Source organism: Podarcis vaucheri (genome assembly GCF_965113315.1).
Source record: "Podarcis vaucheri genome assembly, chromosome: 2".
NCBI classification, from domain to species: Eukaryota; Metazoa; Chordata; class Lepidosauria; order Squamata; family Lacertidae; genus Podarcis; species Podarcis vaucheri.
The window spans coordinates 63,185,051-63,212,272 of record NC_138760.1 but is presented as its reverse complement, the minus strand read 5'-3'; the positions used below and the strand labels follow the sequence as shown (position 1 = coordinate 63,212,272).

The following is a 27,222-nucleotide window of genomic DNA, read 5'->3' as shown; positions in this document are numbered from 1 at the left end:
TGCATTAGCAAAGCAGCCAAATTACGTTTATATTTCCTAAGATGTGAATACAGACAAAGTAAAACTCTAACTCTGCTGCAAGTTCATGGAAGTTCTTCCATTCATTTTGCTAATTGCTAAGGAGCTTGCACGAGATTTTTCAAATGGGGAAAAAAAACACTTTTTCGTTAGGTAGCAGGAAACTCAGGTCTTCACCTATGAGTCTGCAGGCTCTGCAAAGGCTTTTCGTCTGCTTCTTGCAGCATATTAGTCAAAACGGCAACGATTTCATAATACAATTTTTGCAGCCTGGAATGAGGAAACAAGCAAAAGACATGCAATGATCATTTCATGATGCTGCAACAGGTCTCGAGAACCTAAGAACACCCTGCTGAGTCAGTGGACCTGTGACCCATCTAGTCCAGCATCCTGTTCTCACAGTGGCCAACCAGGTGCCTGCCTGTGGTGAAACCCGCAAGCAGGACCCGGGCACGAGAGCCCTCTCTCCTCCCTTGGATTCCCAGCAACCACTTCAGAGGCACACTGCCTTGGACAACAGAGGTGGAGCATAGCCGTCATAGCTGTTGACAGTCTTGATGCCCCATGAATTTATCTAATCCTCTTCTAAGGCCATCCAAGTTAGTAGCTATGACTGCCTCCTGCAGGTGCAAGTTCCATAGTTTAACTGTGGGAAGAAGTGTTTTCGTTTATCTGTCATGAATCTTCCAGCATTCAGCCTCACTGGATGTCCAGGAGTTATCATGTTAGGAGAGAAGAAGAAAAAGTTCCTCTAGCCACTTTTAATAAACTTCTATCAGGTCACCCTTCACTCTCCTTTTCTCTAAGTCCAAAAGACCCAAATGCTGTAACCTTTCCTCATAGGGAAGTTTCTCCATTCCCTCAATCATTTGGGTTGTCCTTTGCTGGACTTTTCCCAACTCCACAGTATTTTTATTTTTTAGGTGAGGCAACCAGAAGGGAGCACAATATTCCAAGTGCTGTTGTGCATTAGATTTGTATAACACAATTACGATCATAGAAGTTTTCTTTTCAATCCCTTTCCTAACGATCCCTAACATGAAATTTGCTTTTTTCACTGCTGCCGCCATACACTTGGTCAACATCTTCATTGAGCTACAGTCTCAAGCCTTGTTCCTAGTCAGTCACCATCAGTTCAGACCTCATTGGGATTCCTCCTCCCCAACATGCTTCAATTTACACTTGCTAACATTGAACTGCCTTTCCCTTTTTACTGTCCATTTACAGTGGCACCTCAGGTTAAGTACTTAATTCATTCCGGAGGTCCATTCTTAACATGAAACTTTTCTTAACCTGAGGTACCACTTTAGCTAATGGGGCCTCCCGCTGCCACCGCTGCTCGATTTCTGTTCTCATCCTGAAGCAAAGTTCTTAACCCGAGGTAATATTTCTGGGTTAGCAGAGTCTGCAACCTGAAGCATATGTAACCTGAAGCATATGTAACCCAAGGTACCACTGTACTCAATTTGGAGAGGGCATTTGGGAACTCTTCACATTGGTCCATGTTGTTTGGTATTGTCTACACTGACTGGCAATGGCTTTTTGGGGTTTCAGACAGGAATGTTTCCCGGTCCTACCTAGAGATGCCAGGGATGGAACCTTAGACCTTCTGCATACAAAGCAGATGTATTATATGGATGGTGTGAGTTTATATATTGATCCCCTCAGTCTAAAATTTTATTTATTGCTTCTTTCTGCTGCTTTGAGTTATAGTATTGTTGTTTTTAGCAAGTCAGTTGATGCATTTTCTTAAATATAAAAAGCAGCTTAGAATTATTTTAAAATAAAGAACAATATAACATTCATCACACACAGATTTACACGATCACAGATTTTTGGATCCTGGAAGCAATGTTTCCAAGGTGCAAGAAACAGCCCCAGTGGCTTCTTACATTCAGCCTCTTAAGTCTCCTCCAAAGGTCTGCCACATTTTCATCAGTAGAAACAAATTATCACAAGATCCATATGCATCAGTTGGCAAAACAGAGTTTAAAATGTGACTAAATATTAAAGTGTGATCTTTAATCATTTCCAAAGCTTCATTCTTCTAATTCTAAATGGCTAGCATTAAGGTATTTGTAGGGCTTATTCAGAAAGCTGTGCCTTCTATATTGTTCATACACCTGCTAGGAACAAGAGTCTACAATGCACTTTTTCATTCATTCCTTGTTTTGAACAAAAATACCCTGACTGGGAAGCTTCTGTTCTTGCCATTTTTACATGTTTGAAATAATCAGAAAGCTGTTAAACATGATTCAAACACAAAAAAACCAAGTTTTACACCTCTCCTATGGCAAGACCATGTCAAACACTAGTCTGCCTTCCATTTCAAAAATTCCTTGCATTTAGAAAGATTGGGAAGATTATCCCAGAACCCATCGCCTTGAAGTTCTAGCTTTCTACATGCAAGGAATGCTTTTGCCCCCTTGGAAGCATTCAATCATACCATTTCCCACCAAGATTTAGAATTCATTAACTTCACAGTATTTAGGAAACAATGCCACACACTTTAAAAGACCCTTTCTGTTAGATCTCAGTACAAACAGTACAGGAGTTAAGGAGTGTTACAGATTTAAAATAATTAGCATTGGCTGCAGTGAAATAACTATTAATATAAACGTGATCAAACTCTTATAATGGTTGACTTAGGAAGTGTTGCATACTTATAAATTGTGGCGTCCTGACGATCCAAAGATGACAAATATAGATCGATGAACGGCAGGCTGCAACAAAAATCTTCTAAGATCATGGGATCTGTGTGAAACAGGGTTTTCTTGAAGCTTTCCACCATTTCATCAAAGGTTCGATATTCTGTTGATTTCTGGTGTGAAAAGACAGGCAACCGGTTTAATGCCAGCGCAACCGGTTTAATGCCAGTGGCTTCACAGAGCTGGTTATACTCCCAACAACTTCCACAAAAGTCAAAAAAGCAACATTGGAAAGGGGGTGAGTTTTTTGATGTTTTAAAGCAGGTAGAGGTGTAGGGGTGGGACATTTTTCAGCCCAGGGGACAACCTTCTGGTACCCATGTGGCAGTGATGGGCAGGGCCAGAGGGGAAAGGAGGCAGAGCAACAAATGTGAATGCTTACCTTTGAATGGGAAGCGAGTTTCTACACACACAAACATATCCCCTATATATCCTCCATAGAGATAAGCACGAGGCATTATCAAGTTCAAGAGCACATTCTAGTCAGCCACAAGCATTCAGGGTACAAAAGGTGGCCTGGGAGGAGTGTGGCCCGGAGAATGTTCTGTGGGCCAGACAGTGATAACTTGAGGGCTGTATGTGGCCCTCAGGCTTGAGGTGCCCCACCTATGTTGTTGTTTTAAAAGTAAATTTTTATTGTTTTCCTTACATAATCTTTCCCAACAAACCATAATAATACCATACATTCCCTTTGACTCTGCCGAGTCGCGACTTCCCTCCCTCCCAACAATTGGTATATTTGACCCCTTTCTATCGCGCACATCATTCTCACAATAATACTATAGTACATTGGAGGTATTATGTCAATCCTGCTAGTGTCTTAACCTCTTTGCAATTCTTCTTTAAGTATTCAATAAATTTACTCCAATTATTTTGGTATCTTTGATCTTCCTGGTCCCGGATCCTCCCTGACAATTTGGCAAGTTCTGCATATTCTGTCAACTTCACCTGCCACTCCTGGATGGTTGGTATGTCTTGTGTTTTCCATCTTTGGGCCAGGAGGGTTCTTGCAGCAGCCGTAGCACTCATAAATAGATTTTGGTCTCGCATTTTAATTTCTGCTCCTATTAAACCTAATAGACACTCTTCCGGTCTTTTGGGGAAGGTATACCTAAATATTTTTTTGAGTTCATTATAGATTGATTCCCAAAATTTTTTAACCTTATCACAGGTCCACCACATATGGAAATAATCCCCGTCTATGAGGTGCCCCACCTATGTTTTAAAGTAACAGAAGTCACATCCAGATCAGGACTGGTCCATCTTACCCTTGAATTTCTGGGAGAAGTTTTGTGGGATTTAAAAAGGGCACCATATGGGTAGCCCTTTAGAAACTTTACAAAGTTTGTCCATATTCCATTACTGAGACTGTTTGGGTTTTGTCAGGAAGGAGTCATAGACATCTAGGAAGTGGCTGAGCACCATGTTTCCCAAGGAGCTCCTCGCATCCCTACATGGCCCCCTTTCTGCATGCCTTCCAAAATCTGTAGGATCTGTGCTTTTTTTCCAGAAAAAGAGGTGTCTGGATCTCACCAATCATGCCTCCCTTGTTCTATTATTAATGGCAATGGTGTCCACTTGAGAGGTGCCAGAACTGAGTTCCAGTCGGGGGAAAAGCGCTGTGTAGGATCCTTCAGATTTCAAAAAGGGTCAACGGAACTCCGTTGCATATGAAGATATGAGTGAATGTGTGAGTAAGGGATGTGTATGTATAAATTATAAGAAAGCTTAAGAAATACACTTCCCAATTTATGGAACTTGATTCCAAGTGAGGCAAGTTCTATCCATGGGCATCTGCAGGAATGTTTCATGTGCGGGGCAGGGGATAAATAAACATACATAATTAGCATGAGATAACAGGTCTACCATCTCTGGTAGTTCTGGAGACTTAGTGGTGGTAGCTAGCCTTCTCTTTGTCTAATTGTCTAGATCTGGTTTCTTAAATGTCAGTCACTGCTATGACTTCATTCATTGGCCAAAAACCCCTAGAGGTGGGAGCAGGTTAGTTTCTCACAAAACAAAGGAAAACACATGATGCATCACATCTCGGGTTTTACAGATGCCTGAAACAGGAAAAAATAAAAATAAAAGCTGGGAATTGGATACTACAGTTCATCCAGCGGCAGAGGGGACATGCCTTCCTTGCTCTCTGCCACAGATGCCCAAGGCTCCATCCCTCATTAATTTTAAACAGGCCTTAATAACCATTTTTCAATCTAGGATAATGAATGCTGTTCTTCAGAGTTAGGTAAGCCACTTCTTTCCTGGTATGCAAACTAGTATATTTTGGAAATAGAACTGGATATCTGCATTGTTTTAAATAGTTTTGTTCTTGGGTTTTATGGATATGTAGTTGTATATCTGCTTTGGGATGCAATATTGCCTTAAAAGCGGTCAAAAAGCCTATTAACTAAAATTAATAAGCCACAGCTAGTTCATTCAGGAGATGTAACAATCCCAGCCCTAACCAGCTACAAGACAAACACTTGAATATGCTCGGACAATTTCAATAGTCTATTTAGATTTTATAGCTTGAAAGGTAGGTATAATGTTCTCTCTGGACCCAATATTCGGTACAGCGTTGGGCTCTGTGGCCCACAGAGTGGAGCACAGCTGTGGCTTTCCCACTTTATAAGCTAAATGAACAGCTTCAGTCTGAGCATTAAATGACATGAAAATCTACAACTTGGTTTACTTTTAAAATTCTCCACAGGTGGGTTATTTTCTTGGTTGGTTATTCATTCTTTGTGAATTAATGGAGACTAACTGAATGGTGCTGTGGGTTAAACCACTGAGCCTCTTGGGCTTGCCAATCAGAAGTTTGGCGGTTCAAATCCCCACAATGGGGTGAGCTCCCGTTGCTCGGTCCCTGCTCCTGCCAACCTAGCAGTTCGAAAGTACATCAAAGTGCAAGTAGATAAATAGGTACCGCTCCGGCGGGAAGGTAAACGGCGTTTCCGTGCACTGCTCTGGTTCGCCAGAAGCAGCTTAGTCATGCTGGCCACATGACCCGGAAGCTGTATGCCGGCTCCCTCAGCCAGTAAAGCGAGATGAGCGCCGCAACCCCAGAGTTGGCCACAACTGGACCTAATGGTCAGGGGTCCCTTTACCTTTACCTAACTGAATGGGAATCATCTACTAAAAAGTATGCCCTTAATGCAACGTAACATTATTATGTGCTGACCTGCTGATTCAGTAATGCCTTTATTTCGTCCTGTTGTCTTTTCAGAATGGACTGCTTTTTTGCCATCAGAGCAGCATGCCTTTCTGCTTTAAGCTTTTGCTCATATTCATCAGTTGTCCCCTGGTTGTATCGAAACAAAGGGTGATAGAATATCTTGAGACAAAGCTCCTGTTCATTTACTACATCGTCAGGAAATTTTATTTTCTCAACCAGTAAAAGAATAAGATATGTGTAATCCCTCTCCTTACACCCTTCCCAGCCTCCTTAAGTACAGAGCCAAGGTGATCCTCTGCCTTGGATAGCCCATTAATCAGCATTTATTACTGGTAGACAAACTGTTCTAGATACTTTGTATAGTAGAGCAGCCCAGTTCATAACCATATCCCTTGTACTTCATGCCAAAGTAGTGATATGTCATTCTGCAGAAGTAACAGCATCAATATAATTGTTTATACAGTCGTACCTTGGATCCCGAATGCCTTTGTACTCGGACGTTTTGGCTCCCGAACGCTGGAAACCTGGAAGTGAGTGTTCTGGTTTGCAAACGTTCTCTGGAAGCCCAACGTCCAGCGGGGCTTCTGTGGCTTCCAATTGGCTACAGGAGCTTCCTGCAGCCAATCAAAAGCCACGCTTTGGTTTCTGAATGTTTTGGAAATCGAACAGACTTCCAGAACAGATTCCATTCAACTTCCAAGGTGTGACTGTATACACTTTTGGTGTTAATGTTCGTCCCACAAGAATTTTCAGCTTGCAGTAGGACTATGACAGATCTAAATCACGTGTGTCACCATACCCATTTTGCAGTATATAGATAAAATATATGCCTAAATTGGATGAAAATTAGACATAGGATTTAGACTAAAATTCACTAATCAGGGCTAAGTTTCAGTCACAAATAGTTCACATGTTCAGCAGTTTTGTGGGAACTCTGTAAGTGCTGGTTATCAAACAAATGAATTTATACAGAGATAAAATTGATATCTCTGCCACACAAAGGCAATTTACCTGAATATCCATGATAACAACTGCAATAAACATATTGAAAAACACAAAAAATCCCAGGAGAATGAACACTATTGTGAATGTCCGGCTTGAAACAAATTTTTTGGCATCCAGTTCATCCTGCAAGTCTGTCCAGCCATCAACCTGAAAGGTCATCAGATCAGTGATTAAACTCTAAAGAAGAATCAACCAAGTTTCATATAAATCATAGTGATTTAATTTGGGGTTGTAAGACTCTGATTGTAAAGCAGTTGCTTAGTGTTGGAGGCTTTTTCTGGACAAGAGGGGTAAAAGTTCTGAAGAACGTTAAATGTACGCGGGGAAGCTCTGCACAGAGGAACCTGGCAATTATGGGAGATAGAAACTTAACCAGGAATCTTCTCTCCTTCCAACTGGCTAAAAGATTGGGAAGAGGAGTGAAAATATTGTGCATAAGTTGAGTTGGAAAATAGCGTAGTTAACTGAAGAGATGAAAAAATGAGAAGAGATGGAGATTTGAGCAGTTGAAAAGCTGCAAGAGAGCCAAAAAGGTTGAAACACTAACAGTGCTGGAACACTAGAAAATGTTTGGCAGCTCAAAGGGGCACTTCAACAAAATGAGTCCGCATATGGGCACAGAGGAACCTATATAAGCAGGGGGTTACAGATTCATAAGCATTGGCTTGGTTGGGGAAACAGTCTAGAACAGGTACATTTATCTCAGGTGCATTTATCTCTCTATATATATATTTTAAAAATCTAAAATTATTTCCTCACAAGCTGTTTAATGTTGCTTTACTAAAACCTTAATTAAAGGTTGGGGTTTGGGGGGGGGTCAGTGAGCTTGTTATTCACCCCAAGCTAAGTGCCAAGCCACTCTATGGTAGAGGGGAAAGCTTAGAAGGCTGTTTAGTGCAGGTGGCTGAGGGCCCGTGGTGGTAGAAGATATTGACCTGGAGGCAGCAATGAAATTAACAAGACTGAAGGCTTGGTTTGGTTGGTTTTTTTGCCTTTCTGCCTTCCTCAATGCAATACATTCTTCCCAACACACACACACAAACTGACCCATGCCTATACTTTCAGATTTAAAACAACTGCTCTTACTAATTAATAGTAATTTGACAGAATCAGAAGATCCTTTGGCGGTAATCAGCCCAACCCACTGCTTCATGCAGGAATTGTTTGAGGCAATCATTATTGTCTCTGAGATCTTGATCATGCTGTTGTCCTTGTCCCATTTCACATTATTACCCCTCTTTGTTCTGGGGCCCATCTTGGTGTGTTTGCACTATATGTGCACAAAGATAAACATTGGGGGGGGGACAATTGATTATGGGGGGAGGGAAGCCACAAAACTGTTCTCAATGTTTGTCCAGATATTGTGGGGAACATTGAAGGAAAATTAGGTTCATTGGCAAAATACTTATCAGGGATAACGATGGGGATGACATGCAAACTGCACCCACTCTACAGTCTTCTGAAAAATAGCTGGATTGAAGACACACTCAAGTGTTCAATAGCACAGTGTGATACCAGCATGTTTTGCTTTATGGGACAAACAGCATCTCAAGAAGGATTTTTGAATGAGTGAAGCAATGGCAAGGGGAAACTTAAACAACCATCCCCAGAACCATGTTCCTCATCTTAAGTAGACCACTCCCTGAAACTACCTTTGTCCTTAAAATAAGAAAAAACCTTGAAACATAACAGATCTAGACCTAGTTACACCCTGAAATAGTTTCTATTCAAATTGATTTTGCCATTATAGAAAAGCAATGTGGGACAGAGCTAACCGAGAATGGATAATTACCGTCACTAAACTGAAAAGAGTGAAAAAGGCAGCTGCTAGGGTGCCCCAGTTACGTGTGTCTCCGTGGTCGGGGTCTCCATACAAACCCTGACCCAGAATTGCAAAGATAAACATGAGCAGGAACAACAGCACGAGAACGTAGATCACATTTTTGGCAGTTTCGGCCAGGGCTGCCACCAGGACCTGGGCAGAGTGGGAAGAGAGAGAAAAGAAAAGCAAGTGAATCCAAATTTACATTATGTGAAGAAAAAAGTTTCTTAAAAAAAATCAGGTAGGAAGTAGGGTTGGGGATCTTCCTTTCCATTTCAATCAGAGCTTCTGTTTCATGGAGTGAAGTCATCAGTGGCAGGGCATGGGTGGATACACTCAAAAAGAACCAGCAGTCCTAAAATTTATTACAGGCCTTTTCTCCTCTTTTGCATTTGATAACTGATTGCAGAGGAACAAAACAGCAGCACACATACCATCATTTGTGAATGACTTCCACTCATCTAATGGGGTAGCTTTCGCTTGACCCATTTCCAGATATTGATCACGGCTTGGATCCTAACTAGGCTTCTGCAACGGAAGAGATCCTTTCATTCATGGATGGGACCAAGATCCAGCAAAGGATCTCACCAATGGGAAGATCCAAAGTCTCACCAGCATTGCCCATCCCCCGCAACCCTCTGTGCTGTTTCTCCTGCTGCTCTGTTCAGTCCCCCTGAACAGAGCTTTGGGGCCACAAGGGCTGCAGGGGAACGAGAGAAGAGCCCAGCCTTTCTTTATGTGCTAGGCAAAAGTGACAAAATTCATCCATGGGGATCATTTGTAAATGATGCCATGTACTTGTGTTTTGTACTGAAGAATGGGTTCCCAGGTACAGCGTTCTGAGTCTGAGACATGGCTGCATCTGGAGTTACTGACACCAGTTACAAGTCCTTCTACTAGGCATGGGAACTGCCAAACTGACTATAGCCTTGATCTAACGGCACAAAGCAAATTCCTTTGCCACGCAGGAAAGGCAGATGAGCATCTTATCCTGGCTTTGCACAAACCCACTAACCAGGAACTGACACCTGAACAGACCAACAAATGGATTTGGGATCTGAAGTATGAGACAGTGTTGGCAGTCACAGATGTTTGTCTTAAAAGGACCAGCAGATTATGTAAGAACCCCTTTGGCATTTGTATTTGGCATCGGTATGCTTTCTGTAGTGAAAGGAAGGCAGCCAGCTCATTCTTTAGTCAGTCTCTGGAGTAATATAATACTCAAGCAGTGCGGAGTCTTCTGTAGTTTTGAGTTAATAGAAATGTTTGTGATCTTGGCCAAGATCCATGACCAACAGTCTGACTCAAGCGGTATTCCCAAGTCAGTATTCCCATCCGTTCCTCAGAGAGTCTAGTGTACATTCTGATGTAATTTGTAGCACTTTATATGAGTTCATTCTGTTTAGAGTTCTTACCCAGTGACCCTGTGCTTTTCGGTGCTTCCTCTAGGGGCATATTAAGCAGGAGTTCTAGTAGTGCAAAAGACCAACAAGACCCACATCTGCTTCATAATAAACATTACTGATGCATGCAGTCAACAGTACTGTAGTGGCTTTGTTATGGAAGGAAGGTTCCTTGAGAAGTAACTACTTCCCTTTTGATTGTGACAACTCTAGGTGGGATTGAGAAGTTATTACTTCCCTTCTTACTGTGACAAGTCTACATGGGGTTAGTAATTCAGGTTAGGGAAGCATCAGTTACTCCAGCTATACTGCTGGTGCTAAGCATGACATCTTTCTTTCAGAGAACCGCAAGCAGATTTCTGCTTGCATAATGGGCCTTTCCATTCACACCTCCATTGTGTTGATTGTGCTGAAATCTACTTTTGAGGGTTAGGTGACTTTCAGGAACAGTTCATGAAGTGGTGTAGTAAGAGGGGGGATTATCAGAAATTGCACAAACAGAAGTGTCTTCCATTCATGCCAGTGTGTCTTTTAGATTCAAGCCACTCTATAAATATTGGCTACCTCCACACAATGGATTATTTAAACTCTATTCACTCTCACGGTAACTGATGGCCAAGGTGCAGGGAGCTAAAGTCACCCACTTTCAAGCTGTTGTTGGTCTAGCCATTTATTACTCTAGATAAGTCTTTCCCAAACTTGGGTGGCCAACTGGTTTTTTTGGACTACAACTCCCATCATCCCTAGCTAGCAAGACCAGTGGTCAGGGGTGATGGGAACTGTAGTCCAAAAGAATCCATAATGCTGGACTGGTGTAGTGACCAAGGGTAGGGGCGCAGGAGAAAGGTCTCCCTGCCTGGACACAGGATCAATGCAGAGAAGGATGATGCCTTTAAAAGTGATATGCAAATAAATAAATGCCCCCACAAAAGGGGGGGTGCTTAGCACCTTGCACGATCAGGCTCTTAATCATGGCAATAGAACTGGCCTTCAAAATGAGAAGGAACAAACCCATTTACACTCCACAGCATGGGACGTTTTTATAAAGCGATGTAATGGTGCTCCAGTCAATCAGGGATTTGGATACAATCTTTAAAAAGTCAGCCTCCCTTAAGGAGAGCTGTAAAATGCCGGTGGTAGCAACAGGCCAGCAAAGCACCCCTTGAATACCGGCATCCAATAACTTTGCTACCCTCACATCCATCTTTACATTCCTCATCTACGCCTTCAAAAATTCACAGCGGTTCCTGTCGTTAAGAAGAGGCTCTGTGCCTCTCCATCTTGTAAACTGCATGGAGATTAATCCTCAGTACATCGTCCTAAAAGGTCGTTTTCAGAACTGGGCATTCTAAACGTTCAATTTCAAACCAAAAGGCAGATAAACGGAGCATGCATCCTCATCAGGATTGTTTCTTAACATAACTTCTCTGTGTGGAATACCAATGAGGAAATTATATCCTCAAGGTGGAAATTTATTGCACCAAGGTGGGAGGCAGAAAATTGTAATGAGTTTGGTGGTGGTTGTTTTTTTAATTAATAAAAGGGAACCATACTAAGGAGGTGTTGCGGGCTTTTCATGCCTTAAATTCCATTTCTTTGCTAAAAAGTAATTTACACAGCAGTTAATAAACTATAATGCAACCTCCTACATCTTTCGGGGCAGGAGCAGTTATCAGTAAAACACAAATATATTGGGGGGGGGATGACTGCTTTCCTTAGCAACACAGGGAATTGTCACACTACTTTGGGCCAAAATCCCAAGTCTAATATTCTACCTGTGTTGTGGTTAAAGGAAAAGGATGCAGAGAACCTTACAAAGAACCTCAAACAATTCCTCAAAAGAGAAATCTTTAAGCACCTGGGGGGTTGCCTCGCCCTAAGGTATGAGTGGTCTGCTGTTGCATTTATAGAGTCACAGGTCTACTCACAGAAGTAAATCCTATTGACTTCAATGGGGCTTACGTCAAGGTAAGTGTACACAGAATTGTAGCCTTAAATGTGTCTGTTCCCCCCAAATACTAACTTGACTTCAAGGTTATACAATTCTGTGTGCTCAGATATGCATCAATGAAGTGGCTATTTACTTCTTTATAAAAGTATTTATATTGTGCCATCTCATGTTAAATATTGAGTTGGTATACAATATATAAAAATGTACAGTGTCAATTCAACATTGAAAAAAGAGGCTTCCACCAGTTAATTATACACTGCATTAAATCAGTTTTCTCTCTTCCCAATTTTATATGGGGTATCCCTTTCTTCTAGTATTATTAGCAAAGATAAATGGAAATGCCTGATTTACCTTCTATAAATTGCTGGTAGTTTTATATACCCCCATCCCAACCTTGTCCCCCAGAAACACTGGATAATTAGCATATAAAAACCTGGTGATAACTGAAGTCCAAGATCAAAAGTAGCGGGATAAAGGCTCAAAAGTGATCATTATAAGAGCTTTGTGCCTATAAATGTCCCACTTCTGGTGAACTTCCCCAGCCAATTAATGACAAGCAGAAACTTGCGGCTGAGCAGCCACTACACACATTAGCTCCCCACTGAAAACTAAACCTCCAAGGTTGCCAGAGAAAATCATGAGTCAACAGTATTTAGGCACACAGTGTGTTAGAATTTATGTGCCTATATATGTGCACTCCTGCATACATTTATAATGGCTAAATGTTGCAGATTTATAAGTAAACAAATTTATTGATTATTTATTTATATCAATACACAAAAAGGGACAGGCAAATTTGATTCGGTTTTTTATTCTGACCTAATTTGCTCCCCCCAAAACTATACGCAAACCAAAATCCTTCAGTTCACCACTTCTCTGAATTTTGTGATCCAGTTATCTAACCAAAAAATGGGCACATAAATGCATATATTAGGGGAAAATAAACATGCAAATATTTCAGTGAAAATAACTTACAATAATTGCTTGGGGAAATGTGTACATTAGGCTAAATTGCATAAAAATGTATGTATTAGGAAAATGCACACTAAAACTCCCAACAAATTTTCATGATGCAGAAACTTGGTGAGCCAAACCTAATGTTGGAAAAGACAAAACAAGAGGAGAAACCAAATTTGGGGCAATCTTCACTACACATTTTTAAAAGTACAGTGGTACCTCAGGTTAAGAACTTAATTCATTCTGGAGGTCCATTCTTAACCTGAAACTGTTCTTAACCTGAAGCACCACTTTAGCTAATGGGGCCTCCCGCTGCCACCGCACCGCTGGAGCACAATTTCTGTTCTCATCCTGAAGCAAAGTTCTTAACCCGAGGTACTATTTCTGGGTTAGCGGACTCTGTAACTTGAAGCGTCTGTAACCTGAAGCGTATGTAACCCGGGGTACCACTGTATCATACTTCTTTAAACAGTCATTGCTTCCCCAAAATAATCCTGGGAGCTGTAATTTGTTAAGGGTAATGAGAATTGTTAGAATACCCCTCTTCCCTCATAGAGCTCAGAATTCCCTGGGAAGGGGAGCTGATTGTTAAACCATTCTGGAAGTGTAGCTCTGTGAGGAACATAGAGGCCTCCTAACAACTCTCAACACCATTAACAAACTAGTTTTGCTGATTCTTTGGTGTAAACCATGACTGATTAAAGTGGTGTGATATCACTTTAAATATATAGTGCAGATCATGGGACCTTCGTAGATTCATCCAACCCTAGTTGTAACTGATTAACAGATCATTTATCAATTAATTCAGTTGGCTATTCAACTAAACTCAGATGGTTCCCAGTTTTTTTAAAAAATCAAGTATCTCCCTAAATTGGTAGCTATTGTGAACACCCAACTTTTCTAGAGAGCCCCTCCCCAAAGGTCTGCTAATTACTGTATTTACACGAATCTAATGGTCGCCTTTTTTGGCCAAATTACGTTGCAAAAATTAAAGTGCACATTAGATTCGATAGCACATTTACATTCACCAACAAATACTTTTTTCGGTTTCAAGGTTCTGAAAAATGAGGTGCACATTAGATTCAACAGCACATTAGACTCGAGTAAATACGGTAGTTGTGTAGAAAACTGCATGATCAGAGGGTTTAAATCCACAGGCGCAACAGTGCGGCAGAAAAAATAGGGCTCACAAAAGACGTATGACTCACTTAGCTTGTAAACATAAAAGGAGAAGTTTTGAAATCTGACTTTAAAACCCCAGACTTCATTTATTAAAAGAAACTATACACACAGAGAGAATTGCAGGTCTTGGGAAGTTAAGGCCTATTTCACGTTTTTAAGACCTTGGAGGTAAGTGACCTCATAAGACCTCAGCGTGTTAATCAGAAGAAATCAACAAACAGAAGGAAGTTGCCCCTAGTTGCAAACTCTAAGTGAAAATTTATCTGCCAAGCTTAAGCTGAGTCCTGACTGCCTTTCACTAGCTTTGCTTCCCGCCCTTCTGTGCAATGTTGATTGATCCATGTCAAGAGAAGGTGAGTTGCTGTCATCCTTTCTCTCTTCCCTGACAGCATGAGAACCCACAGGGGATGTAAAGCCATCAAGGTTGTTCAGGAGGGTAGGAGGCAAGGCTTGGGGACAATGCTGATTGATCCACATCCCCAGAGGTTCTCATGCTGTCAGGAATGAATGAATGAATCTTTATTTGCATCAGCCATAGCAATAAAACAACAATCAACATCAAAATGTTTATTCGGCTATTATGCCCATCATAAAGCACAACACACAAAACAAATCAAATAAAACAGCGGTCTCGTACAAGGCAATAAAACAACAATACGATATACAAAGAAAAGAAATAAAAAGTCAATTATATAAAATACATTTTAGGGTTTTGAATCAGTAGTCAAATACAGTGGTACCTCTGGATGTGAACAGGATCTGTTCCGGAGCCCCATTCAAATCCTGAAGCGAACGCAACCCACGTCTGTGAGTCGCAATTCGCCACTTCTGCGCATGCGCATGACGTCATTTTGAGTGTCTGCGCATGCACAAGCAGCAAAACCCAGAAGTAACGCATTCCGTTACTTCCGTGTCGCCGCAGAGCGCAACCCGAAAATGCTCAACCTGAAGCAACTTCAACCCGAGGTATGAATGTAGTGGATCTTATTCTGATTGCACCAGCTAAAAACCTTGCAACCTTTGCTGTCACCTGCTCATCTTGATCTGCCAAGAGAAAGGACACTGTGGCAGTGGTTGGGCAACCCAGAATGGACAATGAAAGAGGGTGATAATCTCATTCCTCAAGTCTTTATAAAGAGGGCAAGCCAGAAGGGCATGCGCCACCAATTCGGTACTGCCATCTCCACAGGGGCATAAGCGTTTTTCGTGTGGAAACTGTTGGAATCACCCCTCAAGTACAGCCGAGGGCAGTACATTCAATCTTGCAAGAGTAAAAGTTCTCATGCTGTCGGGATAGAAAGGATGGCAACAAGCCACCCCCTGGTGACATGGATCAATCAACGTTGTACATAAGGGCAAGAGGACATGCTTGCGAAGAGCCAATCAGAGCTCAGGCTGAGGTTGACAGATCTGCTTTCATTAAGTGTTTGCAACCTCAAGGCATTTCATTTTGTTCAAGAGCTAATCAAGGGCGGGTTCTGCCAAGTAACATCTCAGTAGCATTTTAAACACAAGGCCAGACAAGCAGAATCCACAAAACAGGCTCCCTCTACATGGCAAACACAATTCAGGCAGGAGAAGGGAACACACAGTTCATACCATCTCCTAGAATCCTTCGCCAATGGATTTTAACATATTTTGTAAAATGAAAGCTGGTCATGTGCTATTAATAACAGCTATTACAGGTTCTGTGTCTTGACATCATTAAACTACAGATAAATGTTATGCTATTATTGAAAATTTGCATTACCTTTGCGAAAATAATGAAACCAAAAGAATGCAACACTTCATGATTTAATTCCTTTTCCAAATCTTCTCTGCATATTTTTAGAGTTTCAGCTGTAAAAAGGGCAATCCCTGTTTGTTGAATTTACGTGCACAGCTTAACCATGTTAATAACTAGGAATATTGCCTGATCCTGACAACAGATGTCAGCAGTGAGTACAGCACACAGTCCAGAACAATTTGAGCTCCATGGGGCTTACTTCCAAGTAGAGATGTATAGGACTGTGCTGTTACTCTGAAACAGAGACTACCGTATTTTTTGCACCATAACACTCACTTTTTTCCTCCTAGAAAGTAAGGGGAAATGTCTGTGCGTGTTATGGAGCGAATGCCTGCAGGTGGCGGGGGGGATCTGCTGCAGTCGTGAGCAGAGGATCCATGGTTCCCCTTCCTTCCCTCCTCCGTGGTTACAAAGCACGGATCCACATGGATCCTCAGGATTTTTGCATTGGGTTACTCCAAACTCACTGTCAGATCACATGTCTGTGGCCACAGCATGAACCACAAAAATCATATATCCACTATTTCGTTTAGAATATTTTTTTTCCTTGTTTTCCTCCTCTAAAAACTACGTGCGTGTTATGGTCTGGTGCGTGTTATAGAGCGAAAAATACGGTATTTGTTTCCTTCCCTGCTGATGAAACTTGGGGCCAGTTTAAATGTATGGGAATTAACATAAGCTTCCCCACATTTAAAATAAGTGAATAAATCCCTGTAATGGAAAACTGGCATTTAATAGGGCAAATAAAATAAAATTCATGGTAATATTCTCTGTGTGTGGGGAGGTGTTCAAAAGCAAAAACACTGCGCAGCATTCAGAAATGCAGCCTGAGATGCTCCAATTCAGGAAGAACTTCTTCCTGTGTGCTTTTCACACATTTGAATCACCCTCTGAGCAAAAGAGAATGGAATTAATCCTCAGCAGGGGAAGGAGATGGCAGTTTGGAAGAGGAAAAGTCTAGCTGTATTTACAGCTGACATCTTTTTCACCGCTCATGAAACCACATCCATTTACCATCATCCCTGGGCTGTAGAAGAGGAGTTTGAGAACCCGGAGTGACTGGAATCCTTTGAGCATCATTGCAGTATGGTGCATTTGCGGGTTGCTTCTATCAATGGTGTATGGGAGGTAAGAAATGAAAAGGACAGTCGCATCAAATCGCTTATAACCATCCTTCCAGTAATTAATGGGATCCAGGTAAAGGTTCATCAGAAACTCTGCTGTATACATGGCCACAATAATCAGATCTGCTACCTGAAAAGGGAACAAAGGTGAATTGTTAGGAGGAGTTATTTTGGTGATTGAACCACAAGGGAAGTTACTGCTGAAATGGCTTTTGCTAGGTAGACCACAGACTCATTCTTACAGAAATAAAGAACTTCAGATACATGGCCAACATCAGGCTTAATCTTATGTAGGGCCATGCTGAATATTTCCCAACAAGCATTTTCAGTATGAAATATTATTTTGAGGGGAAATGAATTGCTGCCTCTCCCCCAAAGGCACAGTACAGAGGCCTAGGATGTCAGAAAGATAAGGGACGGGGAAATCACATTTGCCCGAAAAGATTACCCGTGGGGTGTGGTCTATTTCCCGCATGGGAAAAGTACATGTTTGAAATTTATTTTGGGATGATGCATAAGTAATAATAATAATAGTAATAATAGTAATAATAATTTATTTATACTTCACCCATCTAGCTGGGTTTCCCCAGCCAACAGGCAAAGGGATCAGCCGAAAGGGGAACATAATAGCAAAGACACATTAACATTGGTTTTAAGGCTGCTGTTACATATATGGCATAAACAATGTCTTTCTTTTGGGAATGTAGCACAAGTAGGATAATTAAAGTCCAAAATGCATGCCCATCTCCCACAATGCCCAAGGTGCAGGTAGGGCATGCAAACCTATTGACTTCCATTCTCAAAACCTTGACATTAGAAGGAGGAAAAATGTTTTCAAGCGCTGAATGGACTTCTTGACAGTAGCCAGACTTCTCTCTCTGCTACCATGTCACAGGGATATATAATTAAAGAGTTTGTGTACAGTAGCTGACTTGACTTCATGTAAGTTAAGACATCCAAGGTGTGTGAAAGATAAGTGTTTCTAAAGAGGACATCTAAATCATGAGACAGCAATTATTAACCGTGCGCTCACTTCAAGTTCAAAATGTTATTCAGGCTCCATGTAAAAGAAGAGTCCTACAAATGCAATCAAAACATCAGCAGGTGGGCATATCACTAACAATACCGAATACCAGTGTAGGCAAAAATAGCTGTCAGATAAAAGGTCTTTCCATCATACTAAACGTGCAGTACATTCTACCAGCAGGTTTAGGACTATTTGAGATTTGTGATATCAATGAAGAGGAAAGAGAGTATGACAGAGAGCCATACAGCACATGGTTAAGTTATGGAATTTTCCACCAGAATATATAGTGATAACTACCAACATGGACAGCTTTAAAGGGGATTAGAGAGATTAATGGAGGGTAAGGCTATCAATGGTACTAGTCATGGTGTGTGTGTGTGTGTGTGTAGCTTCCAGTGTTAGCTAGATGCAGTATGGCTCAGATTACCAGTTGCTGGAATCATGAGTGTTAGTGTGGTTAAGTCCAGTTTGTGGGTTTCCCATAGTCACCTGGTTGGTCACTATGAGAACAGAATGGTGGACTAGATAGGTCTTTGTTTTGATCCAGATGTTCTTATGACACAATGAACATGTCAGGATTGGATAGTATCAGGTGACTTGGCAAGACAGTATCATTGGCAAGAACCCAGCTATTCCAATTGTACACCCAGTCCTGTCGTTGAACTATGATGCCCTTTGACGGTCTATCTAGAAATCCCAGGTCTTGCAAAGGTATACATACTGCATGTGCATGGTTGCATTTATAGCTACTCGTAGATTTCCTCTGTCAGTGCTGATAGTAAATTCAAATATTTGGTAAAGACAATAAGTTACACATAAATTTGGCAATCAGATGCATTTCATAAGATCATATAAACCTTCTGACAAATGTCCCTAGCTATTTTACAGACAGGAGATAGCTTGAACCACATGTGCAAAATGTTTAAACTTTCAATGTAATAGAATGGGTGCAGGATAGTTTTATCAATATTTATAGTATAGGCTCAGACTTACTCCATTACATCACCATTAAGTTTTGAAACCATGTTGATAGGGCATTTGTAACTATTCTAAGCCAGATTCTTCTCCCAACGTAAACAAGATTTTTCAGTAATGTAAAATATTGGAATTCACAAACAAGGACATTAATTAATAATAATAATAATAATAATAATAATAATAATAATAATAATAATAATAATTTATTATTTCTACCCCACCTATCTGCCTGGGTTGCCCCAGCCACTCTGGGCGGCTTTCAACAGAACATTAAAAACAGAATAAAACTTCAAACATTAAAAACTTCCCTAAACAGGGCTGCCTTCAGACATCTTCTAAAGGTTGGATAGATGTTTATTTCCTTGACATCTGATGGGAGGGCGTTCCACAGGACGGGTGCCACTACCAATAAGGCCCTCTGCAGGGTGAAAGGCCAGGCTGGAAATATTATGGTGTAATAACCTCATTGTTATTTTTTAATATTTTCGACTCTTGCACTCTTTTGCTAATCATTTGTTATTCCTTACTCTCTGTTTTGTCCTCTCCCTTCAACCTCTTCTCGACTTACCAGTAAGCTCTCTGAGCAGTGAATGTGTCACTTCTGTGTTCAATACTAGGGTCAAATAGTTGCAGCAGCGGTGGTGGTAATGAGAGTAAAAAAGCTGACATAATGTAGTGGTTAAGTGCCTGAATGGAAAATCTATGGCTCAGATCGATCTGAGAAGCATTAGAGAAACTATGATCTGACAACCATCAGAAGCAGTGTTTAGGGATAATAATATTGGCCTACCATATAGGGTATTGCAAATATTGTTGAGATTACGTACGTGAAATGTTTTGAGTACTGAGACCCTGATTCAGCTGGTCATGACTAACAGTGAAATTCTATTGGGTTCAATGGGACGTACTCATAGGTATAGAGTTGTTATAACATTTGAAACTGTTAGTCACAATTCACTTGAGGCTTTCATTTGAGCTCTAACACAACAAACATAAGCTAAATTTTGGCCTTAGTATTTATACTACACTTTCTCCAATTCATACTTTATGGAGCAATATTAATAGTGAACCTATTCCTAAATTCAAGCTGGCGTCAGGTATAGTGAATAAGGTATTCCATCGATTTAATGCTTTTGCTTGACAAGAGTATAATATAAGGCATTACTCATATCTTGACTTGAAGTCAAGAAGAAAAGGAGAAATGAATGAGAGAGCCAGGTAAACTTCACTCTCCCCCTGCCCCCACCCCAGTTTATTCCATTCTTCTTCTGGAAGAGAGAAAGTGGCTTTAGAACAATAGAGAAAAATGAAAAGTTCAGGCAATCAAGAGTCTTGTTACCTCCAGGAAAACATGTGACTCATAGCGAACTTTGTAATCTGTTTCTATGGCCAAAAATATTGCATTGATTGTGATGGTGCTGATCATAACTGATTTGAACAGAGGATGGTAGAATAATGTTTCAATGAACTCGTATAGCTCAGTGTCTTTTCTCCTGGAAAGAGAAAGAGAATGACAAATTCGTTAAACAGAACATTCTCAGTTATCCAAACTTAAGACGAGCCTGCTGGATCAGGCCAGTGGCCCATCTACTCCCGCATCATGTTCTCACAATGGTCCCCCGGACGCTTCTGATAAAATCTCAAGTGGGACCCAAGTACAAGAGCAGCCTCCCCTCCTGCGGTTTTCCAGCAATTGGTATTCAGAAGCATTACTGGCTGTCACAGCATAGCAACCATAGCTAGTAGCCACTGACAGCTTTATCCTCCATAACTTTTTATAATAATAATAATAATAATAATAATAATAATAATAATAATAATAATAAATTTTTATTTATATCCCGCCCTCCCCAGCCGAAGCCGGGCTCAGGGCGGCTAACAACACCAAAAAAGTGCAGCAATATAAAAACATCATAAGAATTAATTAAAATCAAAATTAATGGCAACCATAAACTAAAGTATTGTAAAGATTGCTGAAGGAGGGAGTCAGGCTGTGCCCTAACCAAAGGCCTGGTGGAACAGCTCTGTCTTGCAGGCCCTGCGGAAAGATGTCAAGTCCTGCAGGGCCCTTGTCTCTTGTGACAGAGCGTTCCACCAGGTTGGAGCCGCAGCCGAAAAAGCCCTGGCTCTAGTTGAGGCCAGCCTAACCTCTCTGTGGCCTGGGACCTTCAAGATGTTTTTATTAGAGGACCGTAAGTTCCTCTGTGGGGCATACCAGGAGAGGCGGTCCCGTAGATACGAGGGTCCTAGGCCGTATAGGGCTTTAAAGGTTAAAACCAGCACCTTAAACCTGATCCTGTACTCCACTGGGAGCCAGTGCAGCTGGTATAGCACCGGATGAATGTGATCCCGCAGCGAAGACCCCGTAAGGAGTCTCGCTGCGGCATTCTGCACCCGCTGGAGTTTCTGGGTCAGTCTCAAGGGCAGCCCCACGTAGAGCGAGTTACAATAATCCAGTCTGGAGGTGACCGTCGCGTGGATCACAGTGGCTAGGTCAGGGCGAGAGAGGTAAGGGGCCAACTGCTTAGCTTGGCGGAGATGAAAAAATGCCGCCTTTGTTATAGCTGCAATCTGCGCCTCCATAGAGAGGGAGGTATCGAAGATTACACCCAAACTCTTAACGGACGGTGCTGGCACTAATTGCACCCCCGCAAGAGATGGGAGTTGCCCCCTCAATCCCATATCGTCCCGTCCCAGCCAGAGGACCTCTGTCTTCGAAGGATTTAACTTCAACCGGCTCCCACGTAACCATCCAGCCACAGCTTCCAAGCATCTGATCAGTGTGTCTGGGGCCGAGTCAGGATGGCCATCCATCAACAGATAGAGTTGGGTGTCATCGGCATACTGATGGCAGCCCAGCCCAAAACTCCGGACAAGCTGGGCGAGGGGGCGCATAAAGATGTTAAAAAGCATCGGGGAGAGAATCGCACCCTGAGGCACTCCACACACCAAGGAGTGGCGGGATGACAGTTCCCCCCCAAGCGCCACCCTCTGTCCCCGACCAGAGAGAAACGAGCGCAGCCATTGAAGGACTGCGCCCTGGATCCCCACGTCGGCGAGGCGGTGGTCCAAAAGTTCGTGATCGACCATGTCGAAAGCTGCTGACAGATCTAGAAGAATCAGCAGCCCCGACCCGCCTCGATCCAGCTGTCTACGGAGATCATCTGTTAGGGCGACCAGAGCCGTCTCGGTCCCATGACCAGCGCGGAAGCCGGACTGGAATGGATCCAGAGCCGATGTTTCATCCAGAAACCTACCAAGCTGTTCAGCAACCGCTCTCTCAATCACCTTGCCCAGGAATGGAAGATTCGAAACTGGGCGGTAATTGGATAGATCTAAGGGATCTAATGATGTTTTCTTTAAGAGCGGACGCACCACTGCCTCCTTCAGTTCCCCTGGGAATGTCCCGGTGCCAAGGGACAGATTGATGATATCCCCCAGGGGGGCCCGCACCTCGTCTGGACATGCTCTAATCAGCCAAGACGGGCACGGGTTGAGAGGACAAGTGGTGGGCTTTCCAGCTCGGAGGAGTCTGTCCACATCGGTTGGGGATATCCGGTCAAAGTGGTCCAATACTGGACCCGAGGACAGTCGAGGGGCCTCCAGTTCTTTTATTGTATCCAAATTGGCAGGGAGGTCATGGCGGAGCGACAGGACCTTCTCCGCAAAAAAGCTCGCAAATGCCTCACAGCTATGTGTCGAATTGTTATTTAAATTTGGCTGTCCTTCGAGGGACGTTAAAGACCGAATTATACTAAATAATTGTGCCGGGCGAGAGCTAGAGGATGCAATGGAGGCCGAGAAGTAGGACTTCTTGGCGGCCTTCACTGCCATCTCGTAGGTTTTCATAAAAACCCTATAAGATGTTCTTGAGGCTCCGTCACGGGCACCCCGCCATACTCGCTCTAGCCGTCTGAGGTCCCGCTTCATTTTCCGGAGCTCCTCAGTAAACCAGGGAGCCCGGTTTCTGCGGGGTCGCAGAGGGCGCTTAGGTGCGATCTCATCGATGGCTGCCAGGAGCTGGGTATTCCAGGCCTCAACAAGCTCAGTCAATGAGTCGCCAGGGGGAGAAAGGTCCCGCAAGGCTTGACGGAATCTATCAGGGTCCATCAGCCTCCGCGGGCGAGCCCAAATCGGCTCACCACCTAAGCAGGGTGGGGGTGGAACATCAATCCTGGCTTTCAGAGCATAGTGATCCGACCATGGCACCTTCATCGAAGGAGACAGGATCACATCTATACCGACGCCAAAGATCAGATCCAGCGTGTGGCCTGCTTGATGTGTGGGGCCCGAAACAAACTGGGAGAGCCCTAGTGTCGCCATGGAAGACACCAGGTCCAGAGCCTGTGAGGAGGGAGTGGCATCGGCATGGATGTTGAAGTCCCCCAATACCAATAGGTTAGGGAACTCCAAGGCCCAGCCGGCCACCGCCTCCAGCAGGCCTGACAGGGTGGCTGCTGGTGCGCTAGGTGGCCGGTACACCAGCCAGACAGCCAAGCTCACCTCGGAGCCCCACACTAGGCCAACACATTCAATGCCGGGGATCGATGGCGGTGGTAGAGCCCTGAAAGAACAGTCTTCCCGGATTAATAATGCCACCCCTCCCCCCCGGCCCACAGTCCGTGACTGGTGGAGGACGGAGAAACCCGGGGGCGCCATCTCTCGTAAGGTAACAGTTACCCCTTCGCGCACCCAGGTCTCCGTCACACAAGCCAGGTCGACCCCCTGCGAGATGATGAAATCTCGCAGGGTGGCGGTTTTGTTGCCTATAGACCTGGCATTGCACAACACCAGTGACGGAGGTGAGTAATCCTTTCTCACCCTACCCTCGTCTCTCGGGATGGGGCGCAGATTGGAAGGGGTACGAGCATATCCGTATCTCGATCCCCTTCGCCAATGCCATCTGCCCCCACCGCCATACCTCCCTCGCCCCTCCACAGTAGGAATCCCAGGCCTCATACTCGCCTCCATTTACAAAGTATAAAAGCAAACAAACAAACAAACAGAAAGAAAAGAAAAAGAAAAAAAACAATTACACCAAAGCAAAACCAATCCCCACCCCACTCAACAAACCGTCCCACCCCAACCCAAAATAAAACAAAACAAAATAAGAATACATGGATAAAAAACCACCGTTTCTGGTGGTACAACAAAGTAAAAAATAAAAACACTTTTAAAACACTTTAAAATATATAACACGATTAAACATTTGCTGCCACAGCAGCGGTGTCCTTAGAGTTGTGATGGTGGTGAGTCTGGGGCCCACTCCCAGGCCCAAGGTGGAGAATGGGCTTGCAGGGGGAGCGGTCCTCCCCAAGACTCACCGGCAGAGCGGCAGCAGCGATGTCCCGAGGCCTCCTTGGGGCCTTATATGCTGAGGTGGAGTCTGGGGCCCACTCCCAGGCCCAAGGTGGAGAATGGGCTTGCAGGGGGAGTGGTCCTCCCCAAGACTCACCGGCAGAGCGATGTCCCGAGAATGGGCTTGCAGGGGGGCTTGCAGGGGGAGCGGTCCTCCCCAAGACTCACCGGCAGAGCGGCAGCAGCGATGTCCCGAGGCCTCCTTGGGGCCTTATATGCTGAGGTGGAGTCTGGGGCCCACTCCCAGGCCCAAGGTGGAGAATGGGCTTGCAGGGGGAGCGGTCCTCCCCAAGACTCACCGGCAGAGCGGCAGCAGTTTGTGCAGTTCTGGTCACCTCCCCTCAAAAAGGATATTGAAGAGTTGGGAAAGGATTGGAAAAGGACAACCAAAATGATCATGGGGCTAGAGTAGCGTAGCGCTTGGGACTTTTCAGTTTAAAGAAAAAGTGAATAAGAGGCGACATGATAAAAGCTTATAAAATTATGCATGGCATGGAGAAAGCAGATCGATAAAAGTCTTTCTCCCTCATAACACCAGAACTTGTAGGTAGCTAATGAAGCTGAATGTAGGAAGATTCGGGACAGATGAAAGTATTTATTCATTTAAAAGGTAAAGGTACCCCTGCCTGAACGGGCCAGTTTTGCCAGACTCTGGGGTTTGTGCGCCCATCTCACATCTATTGGCCGGGGGCCAGCGCTGTCCGGAGACACTTCCGGGTCACGTGGCCAGCGTGACAACGCTGCTCTGGCGAGCCAGAGCCGCACACGGAACGCCGTTTACCTTCCCGCTGGTACCTATTTATCTACTTGCCCCCGGGGGTGCTTTCGAACTGCTAGGTTGGCAGGCGCTGGGACCGAGCAGCGGGAGCGCACCCCGCCGCGGGGATTCGAACCGCCGACCTTTCGATCGGCAAGCCCTAGGCACTGAGGCTTTAGCCCACAGCGCCACTCGCGTCCCATTTATTCATTTAGTGCCTAGTTAAACTAAGGGACTCCTCTCAGGAGGCAAGGATGGCCATCAACATGGATGGCTTTGAAAGACAAATAGAAAAAGTTATGGAGGATAAAGCTGTCAGTGGCTACTAGCTATGGTTGCCTTTTCTTTTTACAGCTGCACACTAGGTTGACATCTTCATCGAGCCATCTGCTATGACCCCAAGGTGTGAGCAGTCCAAGAGATGTCAAAAGCACTTGCTCATTTCAACAAGCAATATCTAAACCAGTTGTTCATACCATGCCCCAGTAGTACCTATGAGAAATCCATTGGATTTAGACAGGATTGCTGGAACCATTAAACAGGGGGTTGGTCATTGGATAGGGAGAGCTATCAAAGGAAAGCTATGCCCTGAGCAGGGCAAGATTTGTCGGATTGTTGTTTCATTGGGTTGACCCAACAAGTTTGGTAATAATATTTCATGTTTGCATTGCTCAGATGAGCATCTGTAACAATAGTTTTATAGATCATCTCTGTCCCTTCTTCCAAAAGTAAAGCCACTTTCAGAGAGAACTCAGAAGTGGCAAAGGTGGTTTGAATCCCATGTAACATAGAAGGAGTGTTAAGTCCATACACTTCTCCGCCCTTATTTCTTTCTAAAAAGGGGGGGGTCACTGCATACATTTAACAACTAATTTGGCCCTTTAAGAGCCCATGCAGATAAAATGCATGTTTTCTCGCAGCAGCCCCACCCCACATTTGGCAACAGACCCCCACCCCCCATCACTGGCCTTAACCTCTCAACACAGCTTACACCTCCAGTGTTCATCCATTAACACTGGCCTGACTGGCAGCGGCTGGTGGGAATTGTATTCCACCACAGGTTTCTTCACCCTTGAATTAAAGCCTCCTGCGAGCCCAAAGTACCCCCACACAGAAGAGGCTGCCTTTTGTGCCCCAGTATGATTTACTGTTCTGGCCTTGTCTCCTTTCAGCAAGTCTTCTTCAAGGCATGTGATTCAATGTCTCTTTCTACTGGGTGCGATTGGGTCATTCAATGTTCCAAATTGCAAGTACAACAGAACAACCTGGCCCCAAAAGAGCTGTCCTGCTGTGCTTGGGGGAGAAGCCATGCAGCTCAGTGGTTGAGAACATGCCTCCAAGTTCAATCCCTGCCATCTCCACTTCAAAGGATCCCGTAAGTAAGAGATGGTGCCCAAGACTCTGGAAAGCCACTGCCAGCCAGAGGAGGCAGTATTTGGCCAGATCACATGCTTCAACATTTGTGGAACCGCTTCTGAAGAAAAAGCAGCATGTGAACCTTGGGTTACTGACGCTTCAGGTTACCGAGAAATAGTACCTCGGGTTAAGAACTTTGCTTCAGGATGAGAACAGAAATAGTGCAGCAGCAGTGCAGCAGCAGCAGGAGGCCCCATTAGCTAAAGTGGTGCTTTGGGTTAAGAACAGTTTTATGTTAAGAACGGACCTCCGGAACGAATTAAGTACTTAACCCGAGGTACCACTGTACAGCTAAAAGGAACCAACTGAAATCTTACCTGAATCCCCACACATAGTGTTTCACATCAACGTCAGATTTGGACTTAAAATACTCATAAGATAGCTGGTCAATAAGCTGATGTTCTTCAGGCAACTCTACAGCCACCTTTTCAGCCATCTTTGTAGGTGCTGTTAATCCCCCTGCCCCTTAAGGAGCACTGGAGATTTGAACAAGAAAGTCTAGTGGAAAAAGAATGAAATGTTCTATGTGGACTCACTCCTTTTATGAGATCA

At 43.6% G+C, this 27,222-nt stretch overlaps 1 protein-coding gene across 1 annotated transcript; it reads right to left on the bottom strand.

Annotated features, from left to right (window-relative positions):
- On the bottom strand, nucleotides 1-27,128 carry CATSPER3 (cation channel sperm associated 3). Its single transcript, XM_082211660.1, has 8 exons — nucleotides 26,988-27,128; nucleotides 20,479-20,632; nucleotides 17,025-17,264; nucleotides 8,702-8,884; nucleotides 6,916-7,056; nucleotides 5,911-6,030; nucleotides 2,682-2,839; nucleotides 1-288 (listed from the first exon to the last, which is right to left on the bottom strand). Exons 1-8 carry the CDS (start codon nucleotides 27,104-27,106, stop codon nucleotides 192-194), a joined length of 1,212 nt encoding a protein of 403 aa, XP_082067786.1. The 5' UTR covers nucleotides 27,107-27,128; the 3' UTR covers nucleotides 1-191.
- Between the last annotated feature and the right edge of the window lie 94 nt (nucleotides 27,129-27,222).

Excerpts from the sequence above, each read along its gene's own strand:
- CATSPER3 (XM_082211660.1), bottom strand. The coding sequence starts at position 27,106 with ATGGCTGAAAAGGTGGCTGTAGAGTTGCCTGAAGAACATCAGCTTATT. Across the intron at positions 20,633-26,987 it reads CACTATGTGTGGGGATTCAG|GAGAAAAGACACTGAGCTAT; the intron begins GTAAGATTTCAG and ends TTCTCTTTCCAG. Across the intron at positions 2,840-5,910 it reads AGGCATTACTGAATCAGCAG|AAATCAACAGAATATCGAAC; the intron begins GTCAGCACATAA and ends TTTTCACACCAG.